Source organism: Choloepus didactylus, chromosome 7 (assembly GCF_015220235.1).
Source record: "Choloepus didactylus isolate mChoDid1 chromosome 7, mChoDid1.pri, whole genome shotgun sequence".
Classification (NCBI taxonomy): Eukaryota; Metazoa; Chordata; class Mammalia; order Pilosa; family Megalonychidae; genus Choloepus; species Choloepus didactylus.
Window position 1 is genome coordinate 127,150,103 of NC_051313.1, and position 27,989 is coordinate 127,178,091.

Sequence of the window (27,989 nt, forward strand, 5' to 3'; positions counted from 1 at the left end):
TATGTTATCATACTGTGGACAGCTGGTTGTATACCATGGATGATTGTATGGTGTGTGAATGTATTTCAATACAACTGAATTTAATAAAAAAAAAAATCTTAAAAAAAAAAAAAGGTCATGCCCATCATCATATTAAGGCTGCCATTTTCTTACATACATTTTATGATCGAGCATGTAATCAGTCTGTGCAAGCTTAATAATTAGGATCATCTCTAACTTTGTTATTTTGAGCCATTATACTCATCTTTTGATACTATAAAACTATCAGAGTTACTGCAGTTTGGGGAGACAGATTTTATGCTGATAGGCCATCTGTTCTCCTTACTTCGCGTTGCAATAAACTCTTTCTCTGCTTTGAACCTCCAGGGTCATAGATTGGTTGTGATATGCATCAGGTAGAGAGCCCCATGTTTTATCGGTATCAATACCACCATGTGCCTTGCCATGTGGCAGAGGAGCCGAGGATTGCTGGCAAAAAGACAGCATCACCTTGATGACACCTTGATTTGGACACTTTCATGGCCTCGAAACTCTAAGCTTGTAAGCTAATAAATTCCCATTGTTTAAGCCAACCCATTTCATGATACTTGCTTGGAGCAGCCTAGGAAAGTAAAACAACCCCCAACCCTTAGAATTATTGTGAGAACTAAATAAAATAATTCCTATAAAGTCCTTAGTTCAGGGCCTGCTGGTAGATACTAAATTACAGATTTTGCTGAATCCTCTTACTACCTAGACAGTTCCCAAGACAGGTACTATTAACATATCTAATTGGCAAATGACATTACAAAGACTTGCTGCAGATCTTGCAACTGACAGTTGGCGGTGGAGAGTGGGGGTTGAATTCAGCCAGATCTGTTACGGAGTTTCCTGAAGACATCCACGTTTTCAATCCTGAGAGTAAATAATCCACCTGTGGCCATAAAGGTAGTAAATGGAAGAACCGCATTATGATTATAGGTAGGTTTTCTCTTTTCTCCCTGTATATGAAAGGCTTCAAGTCTGCTTCTATTTTCAAGGTCTGAAAAGCATAAAACAGAAAGAAAACATGGCCTTAATTTTCACACAGGAGCATAATTGGAGATACCTAAAAGTAAAACAGGACATGTTTAAATGATATACAGATCCTGTTCAACTCTTGCCAAGGCCTTCAATCAAACTCAGCAAAAGCCAAATCATTCCTTAAAGTGGTCTACAAGCCCGTTATGATCTGGGGTCCTTCTGCTTCTTGCCTTCATCTCGTCCTGTTCAGAAGCTCGTTTTTGACTTCAAAAGCACCATTAAAAAAAAAACTTTTAAAACTGCCTATAGTATAGTGTTTACCTCAGTTGAGCTTAACTGCAAATTCTGTCTCAGATCTAGGTAGGATGTGAAATTCTACATGTCTAGTAAACTCCCAGAGTGTTGTCAATGAATAGCAAGGTATGATTAAGCAGGTAATTCCGTTTTTCAATATAGGAAGCCAATTACCAGGAAAACAATGCATTCCTTGTTTTGTATGTACAAAGAAAATCCAAGACTTGCTTCATTTTGAATAACCACCCAATCGAAATAACCAAACTCAAGCCCACGTCTACATGTAATTTCCATCACATTTCCCCTCAGGAAGCAAAGTTCCTTCTTCCTAGATTTCTACACATAAAGATTTACGAGTATACTAAACTTTAATCCAAAAGTGTTCCCCATCTCTAGCAAATAAGCGTGTAACAAATCAAGGCTTACCTAGAACGCTGCTTCCATGCGTAAACTCAACCAAACTTTAAAATCGAAACAATCTACTTTTTAGAATTAAGTAGTTAACCTTCATTAGCTAGAGAATTACAGCTACCTTGGGGAAAGAAGTGGGTGGCTCTTAAAAGAGCCTTTGCGTTAAATTTAGTCCCGGAAAAGCCGAATCTTACGCCCTCTCGCCACGAATGCGACGAGCAAGCTGGATATCCTTGGGCATGATGGTGACACGCTTGGCGTGGATGGCGCACAGATTGGTGTCCTCGAAGAGCCCCACCAGGTAGGCCTCGCACGCCTCCTGCAGCGCCATCACAGCAGAGCTCTGGAAACGCAGGTCAGTCTTGAAGTCTTGCGCAATCTCACGAACCAGCCGCTGGAACGGCAGCTTGCGGATCAGCAGCTCGGTGGACTTCTGGTAGCGGCGGATCTCGCGCAGCGCCACGGTGCCTGGCCGGTAGCGATGCGGCTTCTTCACGCCGCCGGTGGCCGGCGCGCTCTTGCGGGCCGCCTTGGTGGCCAGTTGTTTCCGAGGCGCCTTACCGCCGGTGGACTTGCGAGCGGTCTGCTTGGTGCGAGCCATTTCTTTCTTTCTAAATTGGCTGTGGAGACCAACGCGTTTGCCCCTATTTATACAGGAACAGAATCACTCCGATTGGATTGTGGGCAAATCTCGTTAGTCATCGGTTGCTATATCCGGAAGTGCTTGGAGCAATTTACGATTGGTTTATCCTTTCGGTGTGCGGGTCTGATTCGTTAATTTCACCTACTAGTAAATACCCTCCCGGCCCATTAAAATTTTTTTTTTAAATTAGTTTTCTTTGAAAATGCTTCACACAAATAAACATGACCCATAAACACAAGTCACTTTAATTTAATAACCTTGAACTTTTATCCTGTTTGGATATATAAAATAGAAAGTGCTTGTAAGGGAAAAATGTTTTACTTTCGCTTTTCAAAACAGCCGCCATTTTCCTCTCTCCCTTCCCCTCCCGTTCTCATTCGGGTCTTACTGCCTTTCTTTCTCTTAAAAAACCATAGACAAAAATCCTCTTCTTGACTTGGTTTCGTTAGATTTACAGAATATGCTTAATAAACTAAAGACAGATGCTCTAGGGTATGCTGTTTAAACTTAGAGAATTTTGTATATCATTCAGGGTTCAGGTAGCTAAAATCCTGTCTTGGAATCCTTGGCTCTTTCAAATCAGGTCTGACTCCTATTTGGGAGAATTTTACGCTTTTGTACATTTTCCTGCGTTGCTCTGGAAAATGTCAGCCCCGATCTAATGGCTTATAAAATCCAGGAGCCATTTTATTCATTGCAGGAAGTCAGAAACCTTAGAGATCAATATATTTTCAAGCTTTTATAACAATTTTTGTTACACGTTTGTAATGTGGAAACATGAAGATCGCGGCGATCGAGAATCCTATGAGCGTATTTATTTACAATACCACATTGCCTCAGCATATCGGGGGAGAAACCCGAGGTATCCTGCATAACTTGTGACAAAACCAATGGAATCAGAAATGAACTTGGCCTGATAGCCGGATTTCTTTACTAGGGGTTTTCCTCCAAATGCGAGCGTTTCCATTCATTTTCAAAACAAAAGAACGTTTTATGAAAAGTTTTCCTTAGTGAATGTAATGATAGTAACAAAGTAGTGTAAACCAACCTATTGGATTTGCTGCAGTTTTCGTTTTTCCTAGCCAATAAAAAGATTTTAAATCCCTCATTTATGTATTTTTAGACTGCTACAAATGGCCCAATCGACGTTTAGATTTGCACGTGCTTAATTATATAAATACATAGTATGTATTTGTGGTGATATAGTCCCCATTTAAAAAAAGTGGTTTTTCTGTAATTGTTCACAGTGCCCAAACCTGAAAAGTACACTCAGGCGCCTAAAAGGGGCTTCTTCCAACATGGACACTTGGACCATCCAAGCCAGCAGGTGAGCGAGTCAAAGACAGATGCTACAATCTTAGCAAACGATCATATACACAAAATAATTTACATGCTACCGTCTGTGCTGTATTCTACGGGTTAGAAGCAAGTCACAGGACCTGTCCATACTCAAGGAGCTGGAATTACACCAGGGTGAACACCAAGAGGTGGGATGATGATTCCTTAGCCATCAGGAAAACAAGATAACTAAGAATCAAAAGAAAGCCAAAATAATTGCATTCCCCTCACAGTACTCCATTCAATTAACCTGCAGGTATGAATCATTGTTGGAAGGAAAGAAGCAAAAACTACTTTATGTGGGCCACTGCCAGTGACTTTCCTATGTAGAAACCATTAGAAGACACAGGATGCCTATTTGTTACTTTGAATTTTTTCCCTGCACATTTTGATGAGATCCTTGGTGTGGTTGAATCCCACCACATTGTAAGCCGGGTGGGGGTCCATGAACCTCCCTTCCTGGCATTATATGAGAATTCTAGTCTAAGAACCCCATCAGGAAGCAGATAGCAAGTATGAGAAATACGGAAGAAATTCTATAGTTGTGATTAGTTTTAATCACCCAAATCTTCATAGTGCAATAAAAAACAAACGTGCCAAAGGCCTAATAACTTCTCGTCAGCACGTCGTGATAACACTCCACTCCCGTTAGTTTCCTCGGTAATCGTTCTAATTTATAACTTGATAGTTAATTAATATCAAATATAATCAATATCCTCTAGAGAATTTCTAGTGGCATTGGAAAACAGAAAGAAGCAAGTCATTAAAAACATGTCATTTTGACTAACCGTTTCAAGACTCCACTCATCTTTCATTAGCAAAAGACCTGCTCAATTTTAGTTTCGCAGTGATACACAGCATACGAAAACAGTGACAACCCTTTCAAATTGAATAGATTGGTGGCCCTAAAAAGGGCCTTTAGTATTCCTACAAAAAGTTCTAAAGATTTGGTCTAACCGCCGAAGCCGTAGAGGGTGCGGCCCTGACGTTTGAGAGCGTAGACGACATCCATGGCGGTAACAGTCTTTCGCTTGGCGTGTTCGGTGTAGGTGACTGCGTCGCGAATCACATTCTCCAGAAAAACTTTAAGTACGCCGCGAGTTTCCTCGTAGATGAGGCCGGAGATGCGTTTCACACCGCCACGGCGGGCTAGGCGACGAATAGCAGGTTTAGTAATGCCCTGGATGTTGTCGCGCAGCACCTTCCGGTGGCGTTTTGCGCCTCCTTTACCCAAACCTTTGCCACCCTTGCCGCGTCCAGACATGACTGGAAAACTGAACAGCAGTACCACAAGTCTACAACTCAAAAAAGGTTGCGACTGAGCTTACAAAAGGCGAGACTATAATTTATAACCCACGTGCGGACCTTTTTGAAAACTACAAAGGCGGGGTTGAGAAGGCGGGAGGGAATAGGAGGGGAACGGAGTTTATCCCCGCCCACAAACGCTCTGCGTAAGTCTATGGTACCAAGGTGGGGAACAGACAAAACATTGTGTGTCATTGCTTATTCCCTGAATTCTCTTGTAAAAGCATTAAATAATAATAATAATTCTCCTGTTTATCAAGGGACTGAAATAATCGTGCCTATCAGGCTAACATTTATTTTGCAAATTTGAATTATTTTGGATATTCGCACACCATAGGCAAATCATCGACCAAAATTGTAAATTGCCACGCATTTTAAACGCCATATCCGAAATGTAAACGTGTCCTTTTCCATCTCTTTCCCCGAGGAAGACGTTTGTACATTTTAAGTGAAGGTAACATGATCTGTGAAGATGGTATAATGCTCCTAGGGAACAAGGAAAGAACTGAAATTTACTTATTAACACGAGCCTGGGGACTGAGGTGTTTGCTGAAGGTAGGCATGTACCCCTAGCGTACGCCTCCAGCCTCCCTACACCTCCCACTCTGAGGTCCAGGACCTGTTCTGTGGCAATAGCTGCACTCCCCTTAGCTTTAGATTTTCCATTTCTAGAATGGACATATAAATCTTTACATCAAAAGGTAAATTGTATGTCAAATGCTCAGTACAGGGAATGAGTTCTACTGTAATTACCTGAGGAAATCCCGTCTTGTCTCTCAGACTGAGTCACTCCCAAAGGTTCTTAAGTCTCTCAATCTGATATTTTGTAGACTGGATTTACCTTTAATTCCTTTCATAATCTTATCCCTGTATATATGTAAATTTTTGAATTTGGAAGATAGAGCTAAAGTTAAATGAATACATTTAAATTTAACCAGTGGCCTCCATTATCATATCCACAGACCATCTGAATTTCAGTATTATAAAGGATTAAGGGCCACCTATGGATTATTGGAAATTGTAGTTAGTTCATCTCAGTATTTATTATTGATTAATGATACCAGATTTCATGAATGTACTTTTTAAGTTGTAGGTTAGGGATGCAAATCATTGTCATACAATGAACAGATACAGATCCAAAGATTTAAGGCCTCTTGGACATACACTAATTTTGTTTAAATATAATTTATTAATTTTATCATCACATTCCTTCATTAAATTGCCTGTAAATACCCCAATTTCTTAAATGCCCTTTGAATCTATCAAAATATTATACCTGATTCTTCATTCATTGATGACTTAAATAAATTCTTTGACATATGTTCATTTTATATTTGCTGAATTATGATTTTACCATTTTGAAAACAGAAGGTTAAGAAGAGATGTTATAGGACTGTGCTGGTCCTACCACATTCTTCTCGAGGCCTGGGAAATTGAACTGTTGTCAACCAAAGACAAGGAATCATTGTTGATAAACCCATTACGTGTAGGTGGGAAGTGCAAACAGGACAGCAGATTCTTCATCAGGTATGGGCTTACTGAGGTCATCAAGGAAAAGTCTCTGGTCATGAAACCAGCAAACCCACAATCGTGTGTTCTTTTTTTATTGGCAACTGAATAATTTAATTAAATGTGCTTTTATTCATATTATATTCTTGATATATCTATAGTAGAATAGTCAAACCCTAAATGAACTGTAATCCAAAAGTGTACAAACTTTGATGTAACCAGAATGCAAACACTTAAAATATTAAACAAACAAAGAAACAAAAGCAAACAAACAAAGCTCATGAACTATATAGTCTAACTTTTGAAGAAGACAGAAGCAGGAGCCTATAACTACTGTAAGGCCCTGGACTTCATCCCAGATGCCTAGCTGTTTCAATACTCCTGATTAAGTAGATACATAGACCTTATCTGTCAATGTAAGTTTCTTGAAAAATGTAACACTTCTTGAAATTTTGTAACTGGCCATTTGAAACAGTAACTATTTGTAACCCAGATAGGTGAATGTGTGATAACGACATCTTACATTGTAACTCATGACTAGCTCTTACCTTATTTTACAACCCTGAATACTTGAATTTGAAACTATCTAAGTTTCTGCAGTTCAGAGAGACAGATCTAAGATTTTTAACCTTCTGTTCTCCTTGTGCTGCACACCACAAGTAAAACGCTTTCTCTCTTTGAAAGCCCAGTATCTCAGAATTCGTCATTGAGTGTATGGGGTGGAAAATCCAAGTGTGTATGGTATTGGTCACTGCAGGACAGTTTTCAAAACTTATAATAAATATCCAAAACTTGGAATTGAGGTAAAAAAAAAAAAATGACTTGTCCTTTCATTGCCATGTAAAAGTATTCTAACAGACCTGCCCAAGTGTCCATAATATTATTACTTCAATCTTTTCTTTCACAAACTATATATTCTTGGTAATCTTCTATATTCCTTTGAACCATCTTAATCTTCCTGCTGATTCACTTGCTGATTAATTATATATTTGAAACATGTTCATTATATTTCTGAGATTGAGTTACTGTTAATTTTACATTTAGATAATTTCATTAGAGGAATGACATGAAAGATCAATTTCTCCATGTGGAAAGTTAGGTCTGTATTTGTGATTTGAGGCATTTGAGGCTCACCCAGAGGACTGAAAGACCATTGTGAAGATAATTTTCTCATTGGGTATCCCTATACCTTATCCCACAACTTCAGTAAGTATTTTTGTTGCCCTTCTCTTTCTCTAAAGACCCTTTATTTGCAAAAACATTCCACATGTGGATATAAAGCTGCACAGTGAGAGGCAAGTCCATAAGCCAGAATGGCATCTTTCCTTCCTTTTGATAAATACCTAGGATCTGTTCTGCATGCCACTCCCCACCCCCCATTCACTTTCCAGCTTGAAGCAATCTGGATAGTGAGAAGTGAAGATTCCCTAAAACAAAATAATGGAATAATACACACCATTTAATATCCTTTATGAGCCACAGACATCATCCTCTGTTGAAAAGCCATGTGTGAACTTCTGAGTGCAGTCCAAGAAAAAGGATTCCTGATGATAGTTTTTCAACAGGGTGGTTAAAATAAGTGAATGCAATAACAGCAGATAAAATGGTTGGCTCTGAAAATTCAGAGTTAACAATAACTTTGGTTTATGCCCTCTCACCGAGATGCAGCAAGTAAGGTGGTTGCTGCTCATCCTGGTTGCCTTGGTAGCCATCTGTTTGCTCTGGGCCTTGCTGCTGGTTTGCTTTATATGAGCCATGAGGACAAGGCAGAAATGGAAACTGACAGAACAGTAATGGTAGTAAGGTTTCTGATCTTATTTATAGGAGCAGGTCAGTCATGTTCATATGTCCTGCTGTGGGATCTAATTGGTTCTCTGATTGCTCCTGAGAAATGTGATTAGGTCTCCATTAAAGATTGTTTGATTATACAAATTTTCTTTTGACCTCAGTGCACTTACCAATTTAGTCCATAAAAGCGAGCTTTCATTTAGGATTGATTTTAGTGCACTGGGTTTATTGAGTTTTACTTGAAAGAGAGATAACCAACTGAATTTAAAGCTCCCATCATCCCTAAATTAAAAATTCCACCCTGAAATATGATTGGTCAATTTTCCTTGTTTGTTCTTTTATGTTTTTAAGCTTTTCTGATTGCAAATTTATATGAATATAGTGTATTTATAACTATCCATGTGCATGTGTGTATACAAACCATATATGTAATTCAACATATACACATACTGACACCCTATGGTTGATTCCTGCCGTTATGCTATTTACGTTGTCTTATAGAATGTTCTAATTTATGTAAATAGATTTAGTTCTCCTCTTGTCAGATTGTAATTTCCTCCTTCTGCTTGAGCAAAACGGAACACAATGTTTCACGAAATTTTCTAAGATTTTTCATGGTGCCTAAAACATGATCAACAGATTCAAATATAAACTGATACAGGATGATAGAAGAAAGAAGTACTGTTTACATTTTTAAATCTTAACACTTGGAGAGCAAAAACGGATGAAGGACAATCTGTTATATGAAATGTGTGCGTGGGGGGAGGGGAATACGTTATCTAGACCTCAGTGTAAGATGTATTTCAGCGCTTTCTAGAAGTGCATGGCTCTGAAGAGCCTTTGCTTTCCGGGGAGATCAAGGGTGGGCTACTAGGCGTGACACTTGCCCTTAGCCCTGTGGTGGCTCTCGGTCTTTGTGGGCAGCAACACGGCCTGGATATTGGGTAGGACGTCTTCCTTGTGCGGTGAATTTTGAGTCAGCTTGTTGAGCTCCTCGTAGTTGCGGATGGCCAGATGAAGGTGGCGGGGATGATGCGGATCTTGTCGCCGGCCGCGTTGCCCGCCAGCTCCAGGATCTCGGCTGTCAGGTACTCCAGCGCCACCGCCAGGTACACCCGGTCGCCGGCCCGAACACACTCGCAGTAGTTTGCTATAGGGAGCAGACCGTGCACTTAGCCCATGGAAAACTGGAGCCTGGCTCTAGGAGACTTGGCTTTGGGGCGCGCTTTACCTCCCTGTTTCCCACGTCCTGACAGGCCAGTTATCATAGGTAGTAAGCTTTACAGCCACAGAAAAAGAAAAGAAAAAATGTGGGGGTAGGAGAAATAAGAAGTCAATTTCAGTGCTAGATGGAAGCGTACTACATGAAGTAGGATTGGTTAAAATGTTTTGACTAGGTAACCAATAAGAAAGGAGATGTGATACATATAATTTGCATATTCACTGCCCAATAAACTATTATCAAATCAGATCACGATAGTCTTTAAGCCTTTATTTGCATAGAAGGCGTATAAAATACGAGCGTCTAAGCGGAAATACTCTCTTCAAAGTTATTTGTTTTGGCAGATGTACTTTTTGTCATGCCTGAACCAGCGAAATCGGCCCCTGCTCCTAAGAAGGGCTCCAAAAAGGCGGTGACCAAGGCGCAGAAAAAGGACGGCAAGAAGCGCAAGCGCAGCCGCAAGGAGAGTTATTCTGTTTACGTGTACAAGGTTCTGAAGCAAGTCCATCCTGACACCGGCATCTCGTCCAAGGCCATGGGTATCATGAACTCCTTCGTCAACGACATCTTCGAGCGCATCGCCGGTGAGGCATCGCGCTTGGCGCATTACAACAAGCGCTCGACTATCACCTCTAGAGAGATCCAGACGGCCGTGCGCCTGCTACTTCCTGGAGAGTTGGCCAAGCACGCGGTGTCCGAGGGCACCAAGGCTGTCACCAAGTACACCAGCTCCAAGTAGAACTTTTCAAGTAGGCGTCTTTGTATCTAATCCCAAAGGCTCTTTTAAGAGCCATCCACTTTTTCTATTTAAGAGTTGTGAACATTAATCTCCTGGGTAAAAGACTTCGGTGCGCGTTACAGGTAAGGCGCGTCTTTGCCTTCCTTCACTGTTTACTTTAGCTACTGATCTAAATGTCCTTGGCCCATTGGTTCTATAACAAATGAAAAGCGAATGAAATGTGAACACACCAGGATGATCCCAAGAAGTAGCTATGAGAATCCTTAAAAGTATTAAACACACGGTGGCTTATTCTGGCAGCCCATGAAAGAAAAGTTGTTCTGGCTGCAAAAATGTAATAATTGCTTAGTTCATATAAGCCCCAAGTTACAAACAGCACTGTCCTGTCCTATGAAGAAAAATATAAGCTTACTGAGAAATTACACTTTGCTTCGTGCAACTACAAACCAATACACCACGAACTAGCCATGAATAGCATATTGTGTAGGATAAATGTACTTTTTTTCTTTTTAAAGTTTGAATGTGGTTAGGAAAAAAGTATTGCTATTTTATATTTTAAGTCGTGGATAACTATTCTCACTCCATACCCACACAAAACTCACAGGCACAAGATAAAACACAAAGAATTAACATTCAAACAACCCAAACACTAAAACAACAAGAAATATTTAAGAGAATGAAAACTATATATACTAAGTAATGGTGAGAGCTTATATTGTTATATAAAAATATGAATATGTTCAAGATTTCTTCTTTATCATCCCAGAAGTAGATATCTAAACCAAAGGGAGCTCCCTGATGAACTCCCTGAAATTATCTGCATAAATGTGTCCATATGGACTTCCCCCGGCAGAACAGAACTTACATATCTTTCATCAAATTCTAAAAGTATTCTGTGATCCACTGTGGAAAACAGAATAATGGTGTCCCCTTATGTCACACATCCTAATCCCCAGAACCCCATTGAATATTTTAGGTTACAGGGCAAAGGGGAATTGAATTTACAGATGGAATTCTTTTTGCTAATCAAATGCCTTTAATATAGAGATTTTCTTGGATTATCCCACAGGGCCTAATGTAATCACAAATGTCTTTAAAAGTGGAAAAGGGAAACCAAAAATAGAAACAGAGAAATGGCAGCATGAGAAGGAACTGGCTTCAAATCGCTGGCTTTGAACATGGAGGCAGGGAGCCATGAGCCAAGGAATATGGCAGCCTCTATGATACGGGAAAGGTAGGGATTTTCCCACAGAGCCTCTGGAAAGCAATGTAGCCCTGCTGACACCTTGACTTTAGCTCAGTGGGATCATCTGTACATCATTTCTGATTACAGAACTGTAAAATAATAAAATTCTGTTCTTTTAAACCACTCAAGTTTGTTGTAATTTGGAATACCAACAGTGGAACTAGTTCACCCACACAAGTTTAAGAATTATCAATTAATGTAGTGATTAATATTCTTTAGAGATTATAATTATATATTTAAATTTAAATATGTAAATGCTCTTACAATATTATAAATATTGTAAATTTATCCAAAATATCGCAGACTCATGTAATTTTGAAATTGCTATTATTTTGAAGGCATCAATATACATTTCTTTTTTTACTTAGTTACTAGTGCACAAAACATAATTCCATGGAACAAACAGCACTTCCTCCACTCATGGTAGAATTATTATTTCTGATTATAATATGTGTTACTTAAAAAAGCTTGCACTCATTATCTGTAATGAGTAATGATAAAATTTACCTCATGATATCCATAATAGTTTTGTGAATTGTAAACCCCCTCCAAAATTGTTGTTTGATTTTTATTGTCATTGTATTTGTTTTTACAAAAATATCATAAATTTATTTTAATAATACTCAAATTTTATCAGTAAGGAGCAGAGGGTTACAACTAAAGTTTACTTAAGTGGCAGAACTCAAATGTAATTCTTTCAAAGACATCTTGATAGAATTCAAAATCACTTCATAACTGTCAATTTCTCAAAACTTTGCAAAGTATTTTTAGATACATTATCTCCTCTCTCTAACATAAGGTTATATTTCTTTTCCTGGTGGATTCTTTATTTGTAAAGTTGATGTGTCCTGACTGGGTCAACCACCAAAAAGGGAAGCTTGGTTAGGCTAGGGGAGGAAATTCCATATCCTAAAGACCTGTAAACTTCCCCCAAAACAAAACAAAACAAAACAAACAAACAAAAAAACCTCACAGTCCTAGAATAAATGATTTACTTACCTCTGGGAATAGACGTCCATAATCCCTGCCCAGATTGTGAGCTTCTTGAGGACTGGGGCAATGGCGCATCTGATAATCAAAGTGTCTGGTGTTGTCAGAGAGAGTTCAATAAACAAATGCTTTAAAATGGAAAGGAGTAACAGCCCTTTAAATCAAGGGAGGCTTGAAGCCTTGTGTCATTCATGGCCCAGTAAGGAAAACAGAAAACTGTCACCTATTTTAAGAACTATAATTTAATAAAATTTACCTAGGTATTGGAAGAGTGAAAAAACCAGACCCTGATGTGTTTGAGATCACTGAAGAAAGCAACAGCCACGCGTAGAGCTGGGGGCACAAAGGAAAAGATTAGGGTTATTAGAGCCTAGAAGCCTGGAGGAGAGAACTCTGAGGGAATAAAATGAAGCGGGTTCTAGAAGTATAGGAAAGTAAGCTGGAAATTGGAACCAAATGCTGCTTCCGGGTGAAAGATCATTACTGGGGTGATACAGACAGGAATAGAAAGTTCCTTCTCTGACCTCCTCCTCTCCAGCATCCCTTGTGTCCCCTAATTGAAGAACATAACAGGGATCCATATGGTTAAAAAAAAGGGGGGTAGTGGTGGTGGTTTGCAGAATACTAGCCCCTGTACCTATACAGTGTAAAGAGGTTTGGGATGGTGGGTAGGAGGTATCTGAAGTAGAGAAAGAAGACCTCAGTTTTTAAACCAACAGGACTCTCAGCCTGCTCTCCAAGAACTAGTGATCCAACAAAGTGAGAGAACCAAACAGAAACAGCAATATATTTTATAATCAAATCTTGGAAGTGACATACCGTCACTTCAATCTTTTTCTATTAGTCTCTCTGTCAGGCAGCATCTAAAATGTCTCCCAGTGAGTCCAGCTTTCTGTTATTAATGCCCTTGAGTGTGGGCTGGAGCTTTGATTTGCTTCTAGTGAATAGAATCTAGCAAAAGTGATAGAATGCCATTTTTTTAGATTACTTAAGCAACAAAAGGACTCTAGATTTCCTCTTGCTCTCTCCTTTTTTGTCTCTGAAAGAAGCCAACTCCCATTTTGTAAGCTGTCCCATGAAGAGAGGCCCATTTTGCAAGGAACTGAATTTTGGTCTCATCCTTTTTGAAGAGCAGATCAAAGAGAAGGGATATGATTTGGCATGAGATTGAGGGGAACCAAGAAGTGATAGGGAAAAGACAGTTTGTGTCACATCCTATGGATAACATTATAGTATTTGTGGTCCTTGCTGATGACAATAGGCAAAGAAATCAAAGTGGATAACCCATCCTATCCTTACCCTATCACACCCCACCTTTGCCTGCCTAACAACTGAAAATCAACAACACAACTTACTTGCTACAATAAGTGATGTCTTTTAGATTCAGACAAATTGTATAAAATAACCCATGGAGAAATGGCAAATGAAAATCCATAGAATATTCAGTATAAAAGAAAATAATCACGGAAAAATATAAGTGGTATATGCCAGTTTAACCTTAAACAGGTAACACAGGCTTCCTTAGATAAATTGGCCCATGTGCAAGTAAAAAAGCTCCAACCATAGCCATTCTCCCGTATGACACATCAGCTCACACCAGCTCTTTACAAATAAAAGTATGTATATAAGGTTTCTTATCAATCATTTAACAACTTTTAGGAGTAAGTATAGTTAAAATATAGCTGCAAGATGTAGGAGTAGGAAGCAACCATTCCCAACTCCCTACCAAAACCTTCTTTTACCAGTCCCCAACAACCAAAAAAAGCATGAGTTCTGAGATTGGGAAATTCAGTTGTAAAGGCCATTTGATAAATACCAGATAGTTGGATTAGGGTTCTGAAAGCCAAAAGAACAAAGTCAACATGTGAAAGAGAAACTACAATCCTAAGAGACAATTGATTGAGGGAAACAGGATGGCTGTTGACATTACTTAGAAAGGGTATTTGCATACTATCCACGGAGTTTTTCAGCTTACAGCACAGCCTGTGTAAGGACTGGGGCCAAGCTTGCAGCCTAAACTTGCTGGGAGTTTCTACTTTTGGAGGCAGAATCACAATAAGCCCAATATAGAAAATAATGCAGAAAACACAAGGGTCTTTTTTGTAATTTTGCTATAGCATAAGCCTATATTTTCTAGATCTGGAAGTCGTTTCACATGCATCATCTTTTCACAACGAAAATGTCTAGAAAAACACTACCATTCTTAATTAGAGAAATTTTTTGGCTCTGAAAAGAGCCTTTGGGGTTTAAATGTAAAGATGGTTACTTGGCAAGTTTACTTGGAGCTGCTGTACTTGGTGACAGCCTTAGTGCCCTCGGACACTGCGTGCTTAGCCAACACCCCCGGCAGCAGCAGGCGCACAGCTGTCTGGATCTCCCTGGAGGTAATGGTCCAACGGTTGCTGTAATGCGTCAGGCGCCATGCCTCCCCGGCGATGCGTTCGAAGATGTCGCTGACGAAAGAATTCATGATGCCCACGGCCTTGGACGAGATGCCGGTGTCGGGGTGGACCTGGTTCAGCACCTTGCACAGGTAAACCAAGTAGCTCTCCTTCCGACTGCGCTTGCGCTTCTTGCCGTCCTTCTGTGCCTTGGTCACCGCGTTCTTGGAGCCCTTCTTAGGAGTAGGCACAGACTTGGCTGGTTCAGGCATGGCAGATAAAAACTATGTTTATAGGTTAGAAATAATAAACTATTATGGCCAGCAGTTGTAATATTTGAGGGCTCCTACGCAGATGTAGTGTTACAAAAGCTTAAACTATTTTGTTCCGGGTTGTAAGGTGGTATGCAAATTATGTGACTGTCGTTCTCCTTTTTAATTGGCTACAATCTTAAAAATTATTTTAGCCAATCAAAAGCCGTAATCCACAATCCGGGTTTCAAGTATAACAGTTCCTCACTTGCTGGGGAAATTTACATTGTCAAAGTTTTCTCGTCTTTAGTTTCTGTTTCTAGAGATTTAAAATGTCTGGCCGCGGCAAACAAGGTGGCAAGGCTCGCGCCAAGGCCAAGACTCGTTCTTCTCGAGCCGGGCTCCAGTTCCCCGTGGGCCGCGTACACCGTCTTCTCCGTAAGGGCAACTACTCCGAGCGTGTCGGAGCTGGCGCCCCGGTGTACCTGGCAGCTGTGTTGGAGTACCTGACTGCCGAGATCTTGGAACTGGCGGGCAACGCAGCCCGCGACAACAAGAAGACTCGCATCATTCCGCGTCACCTGCAGCTGGCCATTCGCAACGACGAGGAACTCAACAAGCTGCTAGGTAAAGTCACCATTGCGCAGGGTGGCGTCCTGCCCAACATCCAGGCCGTGCTGCTGCCCAAGAAGACTGAGAGCCACCACAAGGCTAAGGGCAAGTAAACCTGAAAAATTAGCCAGAATCTTGGATCTCTCTCGAGACTATCCCTTAAACCAAAGGCTCTTTTCAGAGCCACCAACTATTCAATAGAAAGGGCTTACACTTTCCTCATACTGCTTGTTTGCAGTCATTACTGGAAATACGAAATTTAGACCCATACTGTGCATTTTATATGATGCCATGAATGAAGAACTTAATTTAGACCCATACTGTGCATTTTATATGATGCCATGAATGAAGAACTTAATTATCTATAATCTAACCATCTCTTCGCCAATATTTCTGCGCCCGCCTTTTAAAATAGGTAGGTAATCAAAAAGTCCGTTTCGGGAGCCATCATTTAAACATTTTATTCAGCACAGGCATAAGCACAGCCATAGTAACAAATTCGGGTAAGATATGCGGAGAAAAGGGTAGAACTAACAGTAGTAGCTTGACTGTGAACATCGCCACCAGGGCGAGCTTTTCTGAGAAACTACAGCCTTATCCAATCAGAACAGGACTATATAGGGGCAGAAAGTGGTTCCACTTTTCCCATCAGCCAGGTATTTCCTGGAATTTGTAACGGCTCGTTCCAGGCAGACAACTCGCAAGTCCACCGGCGCCAAGCAGCTAGCCACCAAAGCAGCCCGGAAGAGCGCGCCGTCACGGGCGGCGTGAAGCCGTATTGCTACCGGCCGGCCACCGTGGCACTGCGGGAGATCCGCCTCTACCAGAAAAGTCAATCGTGCTGCTGATCCTCAACGTGCAGCTTCAGCGGCTTAAACATTGATCTGGGCCTTCAGCATTCAGCGATTATGGAGCTGCAGGAGGGCCTGCGAGGCCTTACTTGGAGCAAAAACCCGCGCGCCATCCACACCAAGCGCGTCATCATTACCAAGGACATCCCGCTTCTCCGCCACATCCACCGGAAGAGAGCCTACGTTTATTTAGTGACAATTTTAAGCCCAAAGTCTCTTTCCAGAACCAGCCTCCCCCGCTGTTTAATTTAACCCACCCTCCCACCCCTAATGCAGTTTTTATAAGCTCCTTTATCGATTATTTGGGTGGCTCTGAAAAGAGCCTTTATGGTATAAGTATGTATAGCTGTTTCCTTACTTCTTTTTGGGGGCTGCTTTCCTGGGTTTGCCTGCTTTAGGCTTGGCTGCCTTAGGTTTCGGTGCCTTAGCCTTAGCTGGACTGCTTGTCTTCTTAGGCTTGGCTGCTTTGGCCTTTTTCGGGCTCTTGGCCACTTTTTTGGCCGCTGCCGCTGGTTTCTTTGCCTTCTTCGGAGTCTTTTTGATACTTTTTTTTGGGACAGCCACTGCTGTAGCCTTTCTGGGTTTCTTGGCTGGCCCGGAGATCTTTTTAGGCTTGGCTGGGACAGCTTTTTTCACCTTGGGCTTGGCTTCTCCGGCGACCGCCTTGTTGAGCTTGAAAGAGCCGGAGGCTCCCGTGCCCTTGGTCTGCACCAAAGTGCCCTTGCTCACAAGGCTCTTGAGACCCAGCTTAATGCGACTGTTGTTTTTTTCCACGTCGTAGCCGGCGGCCGCCAGGGCCTTCTTGAGCGCAGCCAGGGACACGCCGCTGCGCTCCTTAGAAGCAGCCACCGCTTTGGTGATGAGCTCGGACACCGGGGGCCCGGACGCCTTCCGCTTCGTGGCACCTGAAGACTTACGGGTCTTTTTCTTTGTCGGTGTCTTCTCCGCGGCAAGAGTGGTCGGCGCGGCAGGTGCGGTTTCTGACATGATTATAGATTTGTATCTATAACAGTAAAGAAAAAAAAGTCTCAGAGTTGAGTGCCGCGACCGCAGCGTGAGTGTGTATATATAGACAGTGACGCCGCGCGCTGATTGGCTCCCAGTTTAGTCTTCCAGTTCGCATCAAGCTAGTCTTAGCTCTCTCCCGGAATTGTGTTTGTTACAATTCAGGAATGCAAAAAATTAAAAATTCCCGTGGAGGAATCACACTGGTTCTATTCCAGAATGAACCGGGACGGCTTAAGCTTTGAGATCCTCATATTTTCTTTCTCCAGTTTTTATTACGTCTGTTTCAGCCTTTTTCGAAAGCCCCTAACACCTTGGCAAATTCAGAGGTCAGAGAGACAACTTCTTGGTTTTCATTTAAAATATAAATCCTTCCCTTTGTGCCCGCAAGTAGTTGCTCTCTAATAATGTTCTATACATTCTTAGCTTTTAATTCGCTCAACAACTGCTTGATTTTCATTGAGATTTACCCAGAAAACCTGTTTTGTATTAGGGGAAGTAACACAGGCTCTTTCTGGATTTGTCTGTAAGATTAGTAGTAAAAGAGACATGGAATAACGATGCTTTCTGCCAAGAAAAGTCGTTCTTCCAGGCTGAAAAAGAATTATTATGGAATCCTGCGTCTATTAGGAAGGTTAGTTACTTTTAGGGGTTCAAGTATTTAACATTTCTTTTGACAAATTAGGAATGCAATGATCAATAATCCTCGTTACATGGTAGTTCTGCCTGGATTGCAATAGCTGATCACAGAGGAGATCCAAGAAAAAGAGCGACTTAGATCTCTTTATGAAAACTTTGTTTCTATTGGTTTTATTGAGGGGATCAGTTATTAAAATGGTCAGGAGCATTTCAAGAACATAAATTCTCAAGCTTGGGGAAGATAAATTTAGGCAAAGTATTTAAGTAATCAAAGAATATGTTTCTCCCTGTATGTGTCTATATCTATATATCCCTTGAGAGGGAAATTTTTTAAAAATCATGTTTTACATTCACTGCTAAATCTATTTACGCAAAGTAGTAGGTTTAATAGGAAACATGCATTGTTATATACTCACTGTTGAGTAGGAAATGGATGGCTGAAAGTGATTCAATTTATTCTTCACTCCTAAAACTATATATTTGTCTGTAGTTAGTATGAGTTTCTTTTAAAACATGTACAAGTCTATGTTGCACTAGGACTATGAAGGAGTGCTGGGAACAAATGAGCAAAATCTAAGTGAGGATTTCATGCCTCTCCTTTATTTCATCAGAAGCCACAGATGTCTGATTACTTCGAGTAGCACACCCAACATAGACATACAAAACTTAATACATCTTAGTTAAATTTAAAGGCAAGAATCAAGCTCAAAAGAAGTCATTTTTACCATGAATGTGTATTCATTTTCTAAGGAGACCATGCATTCCTAATCTTTTAAAAATGTTTTTAACTCATTGTGGTTGGTTTTCTGCAGCACCAATCAAAGAAGCACTTTCTCTTAGCCAACTATGTGTAGGAATTCAAGGTACTGCCCCATTCACTTTCATGCTTCATTAGTCTCCTTTATTTAGCTTTTTCTGAACTTGCTCCCTTGAGGCCTGTCCACCTGTCCAAATGTCAAATCTACATGTTTGCATTCTTGCTGGATATCTGCTTGTACATCTACTTAAACCAGATTCAACATGATCAATTTCATCTTAGAAACTCCCAGTCAAAATTTAATCTTCCAACTGACATCCTAATAAGTTGTATTATCATTGCCATTCTTTAATGAACTTGCAGTAAAACTTCAACTCTGCCCTTTCCTTTGTCACCAAATGCAGTCTGTCACCAAGTTTGGTGAATTCTTAAATTCATCTCTCCTCTTTCATTTCCCTGGCCACAGTTGTAATTCTGGCTCTTTGGTGTCTTGACTAGACTGGCTAATGTCACAGTCTTCCAATGGGCTTCTCCTTCCTCTCAACTCTCTGACGTGTAAGTCATCCTGTTCATTCCTCTCAGGGATATATTCTTCAAGTGGGCTTCAAATTTATATACCTGCCACAGGTGGTGAGGATGTACGTGCTTTCATTCCTTCCTCTTTCTTGACTCCATCTCAGCATTAGTGGCAGCACGTTGGTTAACCTGCCAACATGTAGTTCTTTGTCTGCACTCTGGCAGTACAAACCTTTGATGTGACCGGCCAGGAAAAGATTGCCAGGATCAAGGGTCATGTATCATTGCACAAGGGCTGCACTCTGGAAGATGAACTAGTGCTTCTGGCAGGCACGCCCCTGGAAGATGAGGCTACCTGGGTCAGAGTGGGGTGGAGGTCCTACCACTCTGGAAGTAGCTGGCCTCATGCTTGGAGGTAAAGTTCATGGTTTCCTGAGAGGTCAGACTCCCAAGGTGACCAAACAGGAGAAGATGGTCCCAACCAAGCAGGGGAGCCAATACAATTGGCCTTTTGTCAATGTCATGCCCACCTTTGGGAAAATGGCCCTGTGGCCCACTCTTAGGTCCTTCACAACCCTGGCTTTTTAAAATAAATTGTCTTAACCTGGTCAAAAATGAAAATTGATAAGTCCCATATTCCTGTAACTTTCTAATTTCAGAATAAGCTCTTTCATATGGCATTGAAAGTCTAATACATAGTTTTAAATCACCATTATCATAGTGTGATTTAGAAAACAAGTACAGACTTTGCAATCACTCACATCTGTATTTAGTTGAGTTTTGCAGCTTACAAATTGCATGACCTTGATCAAATTCTCTAACCTTTCATGTTATCTTCTTCTATATTTTCTCCCACTATCCTCTCCCTCTCCCCCTCCCCATTTATAAAGTCAAGGTATACTTCAGACTAATCTAATGACATACCTTGAAGTATTTATTTGTATCATTTCCCATTTTTTAAATGGGATGAGACTACTCTTTTAAACTTCTACATTGATTTCTTTAATGGCCAGTACAATCTGCTTCATATTATCTGCATATTTTTCTACTTTTAAATCCTCCTGGTAGATTGTAAGAGACCAAAACTATGGACTTGGTCTTATATGTATGACATGCAGTCATTTATATAAAAGTGTAAGAAAGGGTTAAGTTTAGCTTTCACATAGAGTCAGCATGGAATAGGGAAAATGGCAGCAGAACCAGCTTAAACAGGCCCTGCGGTAAAGGGAACAGAGAATCTGCGCTAGCTCCTTATTTGGAAAAGTAACCATGGTTACTGGAATATAAAGAGATATGGGGTAAAATCAGAGCCGGGAACTCCCAGCAGAAAATTTAAACTGAATGAACTCTCTTGGATAGGCTGTACAATTAAAAATCTCAAAGATGGGCCAGTTAGCTCTCTCAGATAGGCTGTACAAATTAAAATCCCAAAGGTGGGCTAGTTAGCTCTCTCTGACAGACTGTACCCTCTGGAATATCCAACCAATGGAGAAACAGGGGAGGGACTTGCATTAGGCCTGGAATATAAATTTTCACTGTGTTCTATTGTCGGGCATGCCTGCCATGTGTCTGCTTGTGCGTCCGTTCTTGCACGATCATGAATAAATTCTTTTCTCCTCCACAACCAGGTGAGCGTTTTTAAGGTATAATGCTTGTTTCTAACAAAAAGGACTTGCACAAATACATATAGGCAGTCCATGTGGAATCAGGGCTCAAGGGTGTCCTTCATCCCATTCCATTGCTTTATCTTCTTATCATGACTACTGCCTAAATGTTTGTTCCTCTACCACCGTATACTGTATGGTACTGTTGACATATAGTGGGTGCTTAACTCTCATTATTCTTTTTAAGTGACTGAGGGCCACACTGACCAGTTGTGGTCTCAGCCACGATGAAGATATAGAATTATTATGAAATAAGTAGCTTGTTCTACCATTCAGCTTTGAGTGGCCCATAATATGCCTCTCCATAGAGAGTTTTAATCCTCATGTTCATCCAGACTGAGATTTCATGATTTGGCAACCACGTTCCTATTATTAAGATAACATAAAGGAATCTGGAACCTATGGAGCTTTTAGTCTTCTTCACATGTTGGGGAAATACTACAATTCTTCCAACAAAAAGACTCCACTGAACCAACGTAAAAGGGAGAGAAAACAGGATTTGTTATTGAGTAAGCACTAAGAGATTTACATGAATATAAGGTAGCATTAAAGTGTCATACATAGGACAAAATCACATTTTACGCAGCAATGCAGAAGAAAAAGCAACTGCTTTTATTTCCTGGAGAGGCAATCTTCTGTATATATTGTGAGAGACCTGTAAGTTAATGCCAAAGGTACATTTGTATATAGAGAGAGGTCATTTGACTTAAGATCTTGGACATAACTCTACTCTGTAAAAATTGCAGACTGACCTTAACTCTTAGAAAGATGTATCTCTATTCTTAAAATTAGAGTAAGGACTCAGACTTACTATGTCTCCAAGGAACCTCTAAGAAAAGGGGGAGGGAAAATGACCTCTGCCTTTTATGAATGGAGAAAATTAACATACACCTCCATCAAGTTATTGTTACTAACATATGATTTTCATTCCAATATTAACGGAATTTTGTAATGCTCTTCTCTGCACATTTATAAAACCCAGAGTCTTTCAAGGCTTTCAGGATCTCTACAAGAGGGATTCTTAAACATTTTTGTGCTATGGACCTCTTTGGATGTCTGATGAAGCTTATGGGTTCCTTCCCAAAATAAAATTTTTAAATGCTTAAAGTAAAATACATAGGATTACAAAGTAATTCTATTAAAATATCTTTATCAAATTATAAAAAATCCAAATTGGTGAAATATTAACATATGTGATTCTCTACTAATGGATTGAATAACAAGATCTACTGTATGACTAAGAATTACCATAATTTAGGAGTGACAAGTTTAAATGAGATACTGACAACTGCAATATGATATGAATGTCAGATATGTCTTGCCAATTCTACTTTTTGTTGCCTATGCTCATAAATGGAGGAAATGCTGAGGTTCATTTGGAAGATAGTGAAAATAAAAATGGAATTTTTGTTCTATACATGTTACCAAATCCCCTGAATTCTGTACATAGATCCCAGATCATGGATCCCTACTCTGGAATCTGTTTCCATACACTTTAAACTCCTGGGGCAGCTTTAGGGAACTTCATCCCCCTTACAGACCAGGGAGGAAAAACTAATCTTCTATCCAAAGCATCTGGCACTCCTCAGGGGAATTAAGGATGAGTGAAGGAAGGCGTAAGTTTTTATTATTTTCAGGAGTTCTTAAAACCAGGTTTTAGCAAATTAGTACAGTGGGGTGGATATTAAGGGGAGGAGTTGAGGGCAGCTACATTATAACACATCATAAAAACTAATGTTCAGTGAGTGCTTATTTACAGATATTCTTCTAAGCATTTTGAACAAATTATCTCTTTTAAACTTAACAAAATCCCTATAATATGGGCTTTGTGATATATCATTTAAATAAGGAAACCTGAGAACAACCCAGCTCCAGACACTATGCCTTTGCAATGGGGAGAGCATGTAGTTGCTAGATTCACCATGTCCATGATCAAAGGTACAATAAACCCATAAACCTTTCGACTCACAACGCAAAAAGGTTCTCCTCACATATACTTCAATGCAGTCCTCAGTAAATTTGTAGCCTGAATTCACCTTGAAATGTGCTACCTTTAGTTCCCTAACAGGTTATCCAGCCTGCATGTCACAAAGCCCTGCTCAGCTAACTAGATATACATAAATTGACAAAAATAATCTCAGAAACTTAAACAATAAAGATACGGTTTGCTTAAAACCGTATTTAAAGCCTGTAGAAGGCTAGGTACTGCAGGTATTAATGAGTTATTTCATACTCTTAGAAATATGAATGGCAAGTGCCAAGCTTCTTCATGAGTGAAGAAATGTTGCTCAGGAAGAGAAACTGAGTAACAGTACAGAATAATGGCAAGCCGAATAAAACCAGTTAACGGCTGCAGATATTATATGTATATACATAGTCATACAGCCATATATAGGAGAACTTACTAAATCCCACCTCTAAGCTCCACTGCAGCCTCCTGCGCCCAGCACGGTTTCCGGTCCTTGAGCAAGGATAATGGCGCAGAAAGGCGGAGACTCAGTCATAGTTTCCGCCCCTGCTCTTCAGGTTTTCAAACAGGTCCGTCATGGTAGTATAAAAGCACTTGAGTCGTGCTCTCCGAAGCAGTGACTTTTGCTTTTAGGTTACTGACGATGTCTGGTCGCGGCAAGGGTGGTAAGGGTCTTGGGAAGGGAGGCGCTAAACGCCATCGCAAAGTACTGCGCGACAATATCCAAGGCATAACCAAGCCGGCTATCCGTCGTCTGGCCAGGCGTGGGGGCGTAAAGCGCATTTCCGGCCTCATTTACGAAGAAACGCGCGGTGTTCTGAAGGTATTCCTGGAGAACGTGATTCGTGACGCTGTCACCTACACTGAGCATGCTAAGCGCAAGACGGTCACCGCCATGGACGTAGTCTACGCCCTCAAGCGTCAAGGCCGCACGCTTTACGGCTTCGGCGGTTAATTCTGACAATACCCGGTGTACTTTCTGCCAAAACCAAAGGCCCTTTTCAGGGCCATCTATGTGTTCATTTTGAAAGAGTTAGTAGCTTTTCTTTTCGGCCCTACGCGTTTGCTTTGAAACATTGTTTACTTTGAAACATTGTTAACATTGTGGTCAATGATAGCAATTGGTTTAAGTGTTTCCTTATGATGAAGGGCTAGTCAGGTCCTTCGTTTGTTATAGTTGTCCATGTTACCAAGGTTCTATGCTTGCTGTGCATTTTGTGCGTTATTCCTAGGTGGCTGACGCTTTGCGCCTTCAATAGAACAAGCTTGTGAATAATTAGAAGGCCAGGAGATAATTATTGGGTGTTATTGAAGCCTTCTTGCAATAAGCCACTGTAATAGAGGGATGGACAACTTTAGAAGTCCCGTAAGTCCTTCGAGAAGGGGATTAATACGAATTGGTTTTTAAAGAGTGGAGCTACAGCATGACTGCTTCCCTTAGAGGCCCTCTATCCATCTATCTCCAGCTACTGATTTCTCTTGCAGAATCCAAAAGAACCCTTTATTTTTCCTGGCTAATATAAATACACTAGCCGATTTATATTACTGTATTCTCAGTATTTATCTTTTTATCTTGAAATGGCAAGCGTTTACAAGCTTATCTTACCTTAAATTATTGATAAGGGCACTGTGGTTGCACGCCAAACATAGTGACAACCCAAGTCTTAATGATTCAAATTGTGCCCTCTTTAAGTACACTACATGTCAGCAAACGGGACAAAAATAAGCAAGTGGTTCTCAAACGGGGTTACCTCATTCCCTTTTTGAAGTCTTACCTACTGCAATCTTTCTACAATTTTTCAGGACTGTCAGCACGCCACTGTATTCTTTGGTGTCTTAGCAACAGGCATTCTGTGAAGTTTCTTGGGGAAATTTTGGGGGTAAACTGTCTTTTCTCAAATAAAATTTGCTTACTTATAATAATAGAGGCATAGCTGAACAGGTGGATGTCCTGCCAGAGTAACCATTCCTGGCTTTCTGGTAGCAGGTGTGAGCATGTGGCTAAATTCTCTCCAATAAATGTGGCCAGAAATGGAAAAAACTACTTTGAGATTTGGACCTTAAAACCTTGTATATTGCCATCTTTCCTCTTTCCATCAGTTATAAAAGTGTTGATCTGGTTGTGACCAAGAGGAGATCATTAGACCCTAAGAGAGGGTCCCCGACTGATCACAAGGAGCAGAGCTGCACCCCCCGCCCCCAGGGTTGGGGGGGTGCTAAACTAATCACAATGGATCTGTGCCATGAGACATAAATAACTTTAAACTGCTTTATAGTTGAGTGTTATAGCAGATTAACTTAATCATATAAAATAGTCTTGTTTTCTCAATTTATTTAGCCATGTGTTTCTCCTTCCATTGGTCAATGCTCTGAAGGAGAGCTGATCCTAAATGAAGTTCTTTTCTGGGTAGCTCCTCCACTACATTCCACTGTAGATGTAACACAGGACAGGGGCTCATCATATGTTAAAGACTAACAGATAGATCATCATATTTATGTCTTTTGCATCGTCTCTGCTTGAGAGACAGTAGCTTACCAATTGGTGATTAAAAACAAATTGAGAAAAGATCAGTTGAAAAACCTGGAAACTGGTGTCCAAAAGTTCAGAGCCTTTGAATTCATCTTCTATTGCTAATCTTAGCAAATTTATTTCACAAGGCCTATATTATTAATAGTCTATATCATTAAGAAAATTATATATTGTTTAAAAGAAACAGTCCCAGTCCCCCTCTTGAGAGATTAAAAAGGAACTGGAAGACTTGTACAGAGTAATGCTTAATTGTAGTATATCTTTTGTCAAGTTACTTAACATCTCTGTGCCTCAATTTCTTCTTTTACAAAGTGCAGATAATAGTAGTACCTCATAGGCTTTGAGGTGAAAAATATTATTTATTAAGCATTTTGACCAGTGCATGGCACATGGTAAACATGCTATATATTGATTATTGTTATTATTACTATTATTACTCTTTATGGTAATAGAGAGGCACAGAGAAAATGAGGATGGCATTTGAACCATGAAGACCTGCATTTTGAAGTCCCAGCACTGTCATTTTTCTTATCTTTGTGGTCTATGGCAAGTTACTTGAACACCTTGTGGTCACTATTCCCTTATTTGTAATTTAGGGAAAGCTCATACTTGTGCGAGGATTGAGTAAGATAGTATAAAGTAAATAAAGCCATAATATGTATTTAACTTATTTAAGGTCACATATACTCTTTAGAAGTTGCAAGTATATTAAGGTTCTTTTGCATGCAAATATCAAAAACCAATTCCAGGTAATTTAAGAAAAAAAAAAAAAAAACAATAAGCAGCAACCAACTTTTGAAATTTAAGTTTGTGGACAACATTTAAGGAATTGATGAACACTGAAAACTCAGGCCATTCTTTTACTGATTGATCCCGAAGGGGGAGATGCATGAATTAATTAGATATGACCTGAGCTAGAGGGTTAACAATATAATGGGGACACTTGGGGCTCAGTCCTGAATGGGGCTTTTTCCAGAGAAGAGGGAATAATCATGATCCTGAAGCTGCCCCAGATGGTGTCTGCCATGTGTGGCAAATGTCCTCCAGGACCTTTAACCCAAGTGTTAGGGATCGAACTGTGTCCTATGCAAGACATTTTTAAGCCCTAACCCCTGGCCCTGTGGGTGTGAACAAAAGAGGCTAAATTGAATCAGGTTGTGCTTTAATCCAAAGAGACCCAAGTCTTTATAAGCAATGGAAATTTGGACATAGGTATAGAAGCCATAGGAAGAGACAGAAAGAAATGTATCACCTTGTGATGGAGGTGAAGATTAATTGCCAGTAAGCCACCACCCGAGAACACTGCAGACTTCAGAGAAAGTCTGTTCTGCTGACACCTGGATTTTGGACTTCTAGCCTCCAAAACTGTGAAATTCCTGTTGCTTAAATCTATAGTATTTGTCACAGCAACCCTGGCAAACTAAGATACCAAGTTCCCAGTGATTTACCGTATCCTTAACTCCTACCTGTTCTCATCTCACTCTGCATCACATTAACCTTTGTCCCGGTTTGCCATGTCCTCCTTCTTGAAACATTTTATATTCTCAACTTCTGGAACCCCATTCTCATGGTTTTCTTCCAAGCTCACTAGCTACTATTCAGGATCATTTGCTGTCTCTTTCCTCAATAAAGTTTGGAGTACTTCTAGGACAAGCCCCTGATTCTCTCTCCATGAGTAATATCCAATCCCAATCTTTCCTGACAACATCAAAATGGCAATTTCCTAAAGTTTCAAAATGTCTAGGTCCTGTTCTTATGTTGCTTCTGAACTCCAGACTCACATATACAACTGCCCACTTGACATCTTCAATGGAGTATGCTTAGGAGAATATAAAAGTGTCATGTCCCAGCCAGCCAAATCTCATGCTCTCCTGGAATTCCTGATTAAACTATAAGGCCCAATAGCTATCCAAGGACTACAACAGCACTGTAGGGCAGTGGATAAGCAAACAACCTCTGGAAGCACACTGCCTTTAGTCTAAGCCCAGTGCCAGTCCTTGCATACATCCTAGTCAGTTAAAGGTGGTGAATACTAGATAATGTAGATTTTGAGAGGGTAAAGTGAGGTAAAGAGCTGGACACATTTTCTTATACATATAAAGGGCTCAACAAATGTTACTTGTCTCTTCACCCTTAAAGAGCAATTCATGAATAAAATCTTTTGGTTTTTACCTCCTAAATCCAACTCTAATAATTTCACCAGGATTATTTCAATAACCTTTTAAAGAAGCTTTCTTCTGCTTCTTTCTACTTTTAATCTCATAGAATTCATTCTCCACAGAGTTACCAGAGTGCTTTAAATCCTGTTCAATAGTTTCCCATACTAT

At 40.3% G+C, this 27,989-nt stretch overlaps 7 protein-coding genes and 1 pseudogene across 7 annotated transcripts; 3 read left to right on the forward strand and 5 right to left on the reverse strand.

Annotated features, from left to right (window-relative positions):
* Positions 1–91: 91 nt before the first annotated feature.
* LOC119539085 (histone H3.1) lies at positions 92–4,622 on the reverse strand. Its single transcript, XM_037842235.1, has 2 exons — positions 1,829–4,622; positions 92–1,021 (listed from the first exon to the last, which is right to left on the reverse strand). Exon 1 carries the CDS (start codon positions 2,306–2,308, stop codon positions 1,898–1,900), a length of 411 nt encoding a protein of 136 aa, XP_037698163.1. The 5' UTR covers positions 2,309–4,622; the 3' UTR covers positions 92–1,021; positions 1,829–1,897.
* Positions 4,623–4,640: 18 nt separating this feature from the next.
* On the reverse strand, positions 4,641–4,952 carry LOC119540808 (histone H4). Its single transcript, XM_037844740.1, has one exon. It carries the CDS (start codon positions 4,950–4,952, stop codon positions 4,641–4,643), a length of 312 nt encoding a protein of 103 aa, XP_037700668.1.
* A 4,032-nt stretch (positions 4,953–8,984) lies between these two features.
* On the reverse strand, positions 8,985–9,633 carry LOC119539090 (annotated as a pseudogene).
* A 215-nt stretch (positions 9,634–9,848) lies between these two features.
* LOC119539100 (histone H2B type 1-C/E/F/G/I) lies at positions 9,849–10,359 on the forward strand. Its single transcript, XM_037842249.1, has one exon. It carries the CDS (start codon positions 9,871–9,873, stop codon positions 10,249–10,251), a length of 381 nt encoding a protein of 126 aa, XP_037698177.1. The 5' UTR covers positions 9,849–9,870; the 3' UTR covers positions 10,252–10,359.
* A 1,918-nt stretch (positions 10,360–12,277) lies between these two features.
* Positions 12,278–16,829, reverse strand: LOC119539103 (histone H2B type 1-C/E/F/G/I-like). The gene has a single exon (XM_037842252.1). The coding sequence runs from the start codon at positions 15,138–15,140 to the stop codon at positions 14,763–14,765; it is 378 nt and encodes a 125-aa protein (XP_037698180.1). The 5' UTR covers positions 15,141–16,829; the 3' UTR covers positions 12,278–14,762.
* Positions 15,381–20,122, forward strand: LOC119539091 (histone H2A type 1-D). The gene has a single exon (XM_037842239.1). The coding sequence runs from the start codon at positions 15,452–15,454 to the stop codon at positions 15,842–15,844; it is 393 nt and encodes a 130-aa protein (XP_037698167.1). The 5' UTR covers positions 15,381–15,451; the 3' UTR covers positions 15,845–20,122.
* On the reverse strand, positions 16,844–17,620 carry LOC119539080 (histone H1.4-like). The gene has a single exon (XM_037842231.1). The coding sequence runs from the start codon at positions 17,567–17,569 to the stop codon at positions 16,937–16,939; it is 633 nt and encodes a 210-aa protein (XP_037698159.1). The 5' UTR covers positions 17,570–17,620; the 3' UTR covers positions 16,844–16,936.
* A 3,634-nt stretch (positions 20,123–23,756) lies between the features above and the next one.
* Positions 23,757–27,135, forward strand: LOC119539104 (histone H4). Its single transcript, XM_037842253.1, has one exon. It carries the CDS (start codon positions 23,776–23,778, stop codon positions 24,085–24,087), a length of 312 nt encoding a protein of 103 aa, XP_037698181.1. The 5' UTR covers positions 23,757–23,775; the 3' UTR covers positions 24,088–27,135.
* The last annotated feature ends 854 nt before the right edge of the window (positions 27,136–27,989 follow it).

Bases quoted from the DNA above. Each gene is read 5' to 3' on its own strand.
- LOC119539091 (XM_037842239.1), top strand. From the start codon at position 15,452: ATGTCTGGCCGCGGCAAACAAGGTGGCAAGGCTCGCGCCAAGGCCAAG.
- LOC119539080 (XM_037842231.1), bottom strand. From the start codon at position 17,569: ATGTCAGAAACCGCACCTGCCGCGCCGACCACTCTTGCCGCGGAGAAG.
- LOC119539104 (XM_037842253.1), top strand. From the start codon at position 23,776: ATGTCTGGTCGCGGCAAGGGTGGTAAGGGTCTTGGGAAGGGAGGCGCT.
- LOC119539100 (XM_037842249.1), top strand. From the start codon at position 9,871: ATGCCTGAACCAGCGAAATCGGCCCCTGCTCCTAAGAAGGGCTCCAAA.
- LOC119539085 (XM_037842235.1), bottom strand. From the start codon at position 2,308: ATGGCTCGCACCAAGCAGACCGCTCGCAAGTCCACCGGCGGTAAGGCG.
- LOC119540808 (XM_037844740.1), bottom strand. From the start codon at position 4,952: ATGTCTGGACGCGGCAAGGGTGGCAAAGGTTTGGGTAAAGGAGGCGCA.
- LOC119539103 (XM_037842252.1), bottom strand. From the start codon at position 15,140: ATGCCTGAACCAGCCAAGTCTGTGCCTACTCCTAAGAAGGGCTCCAAG.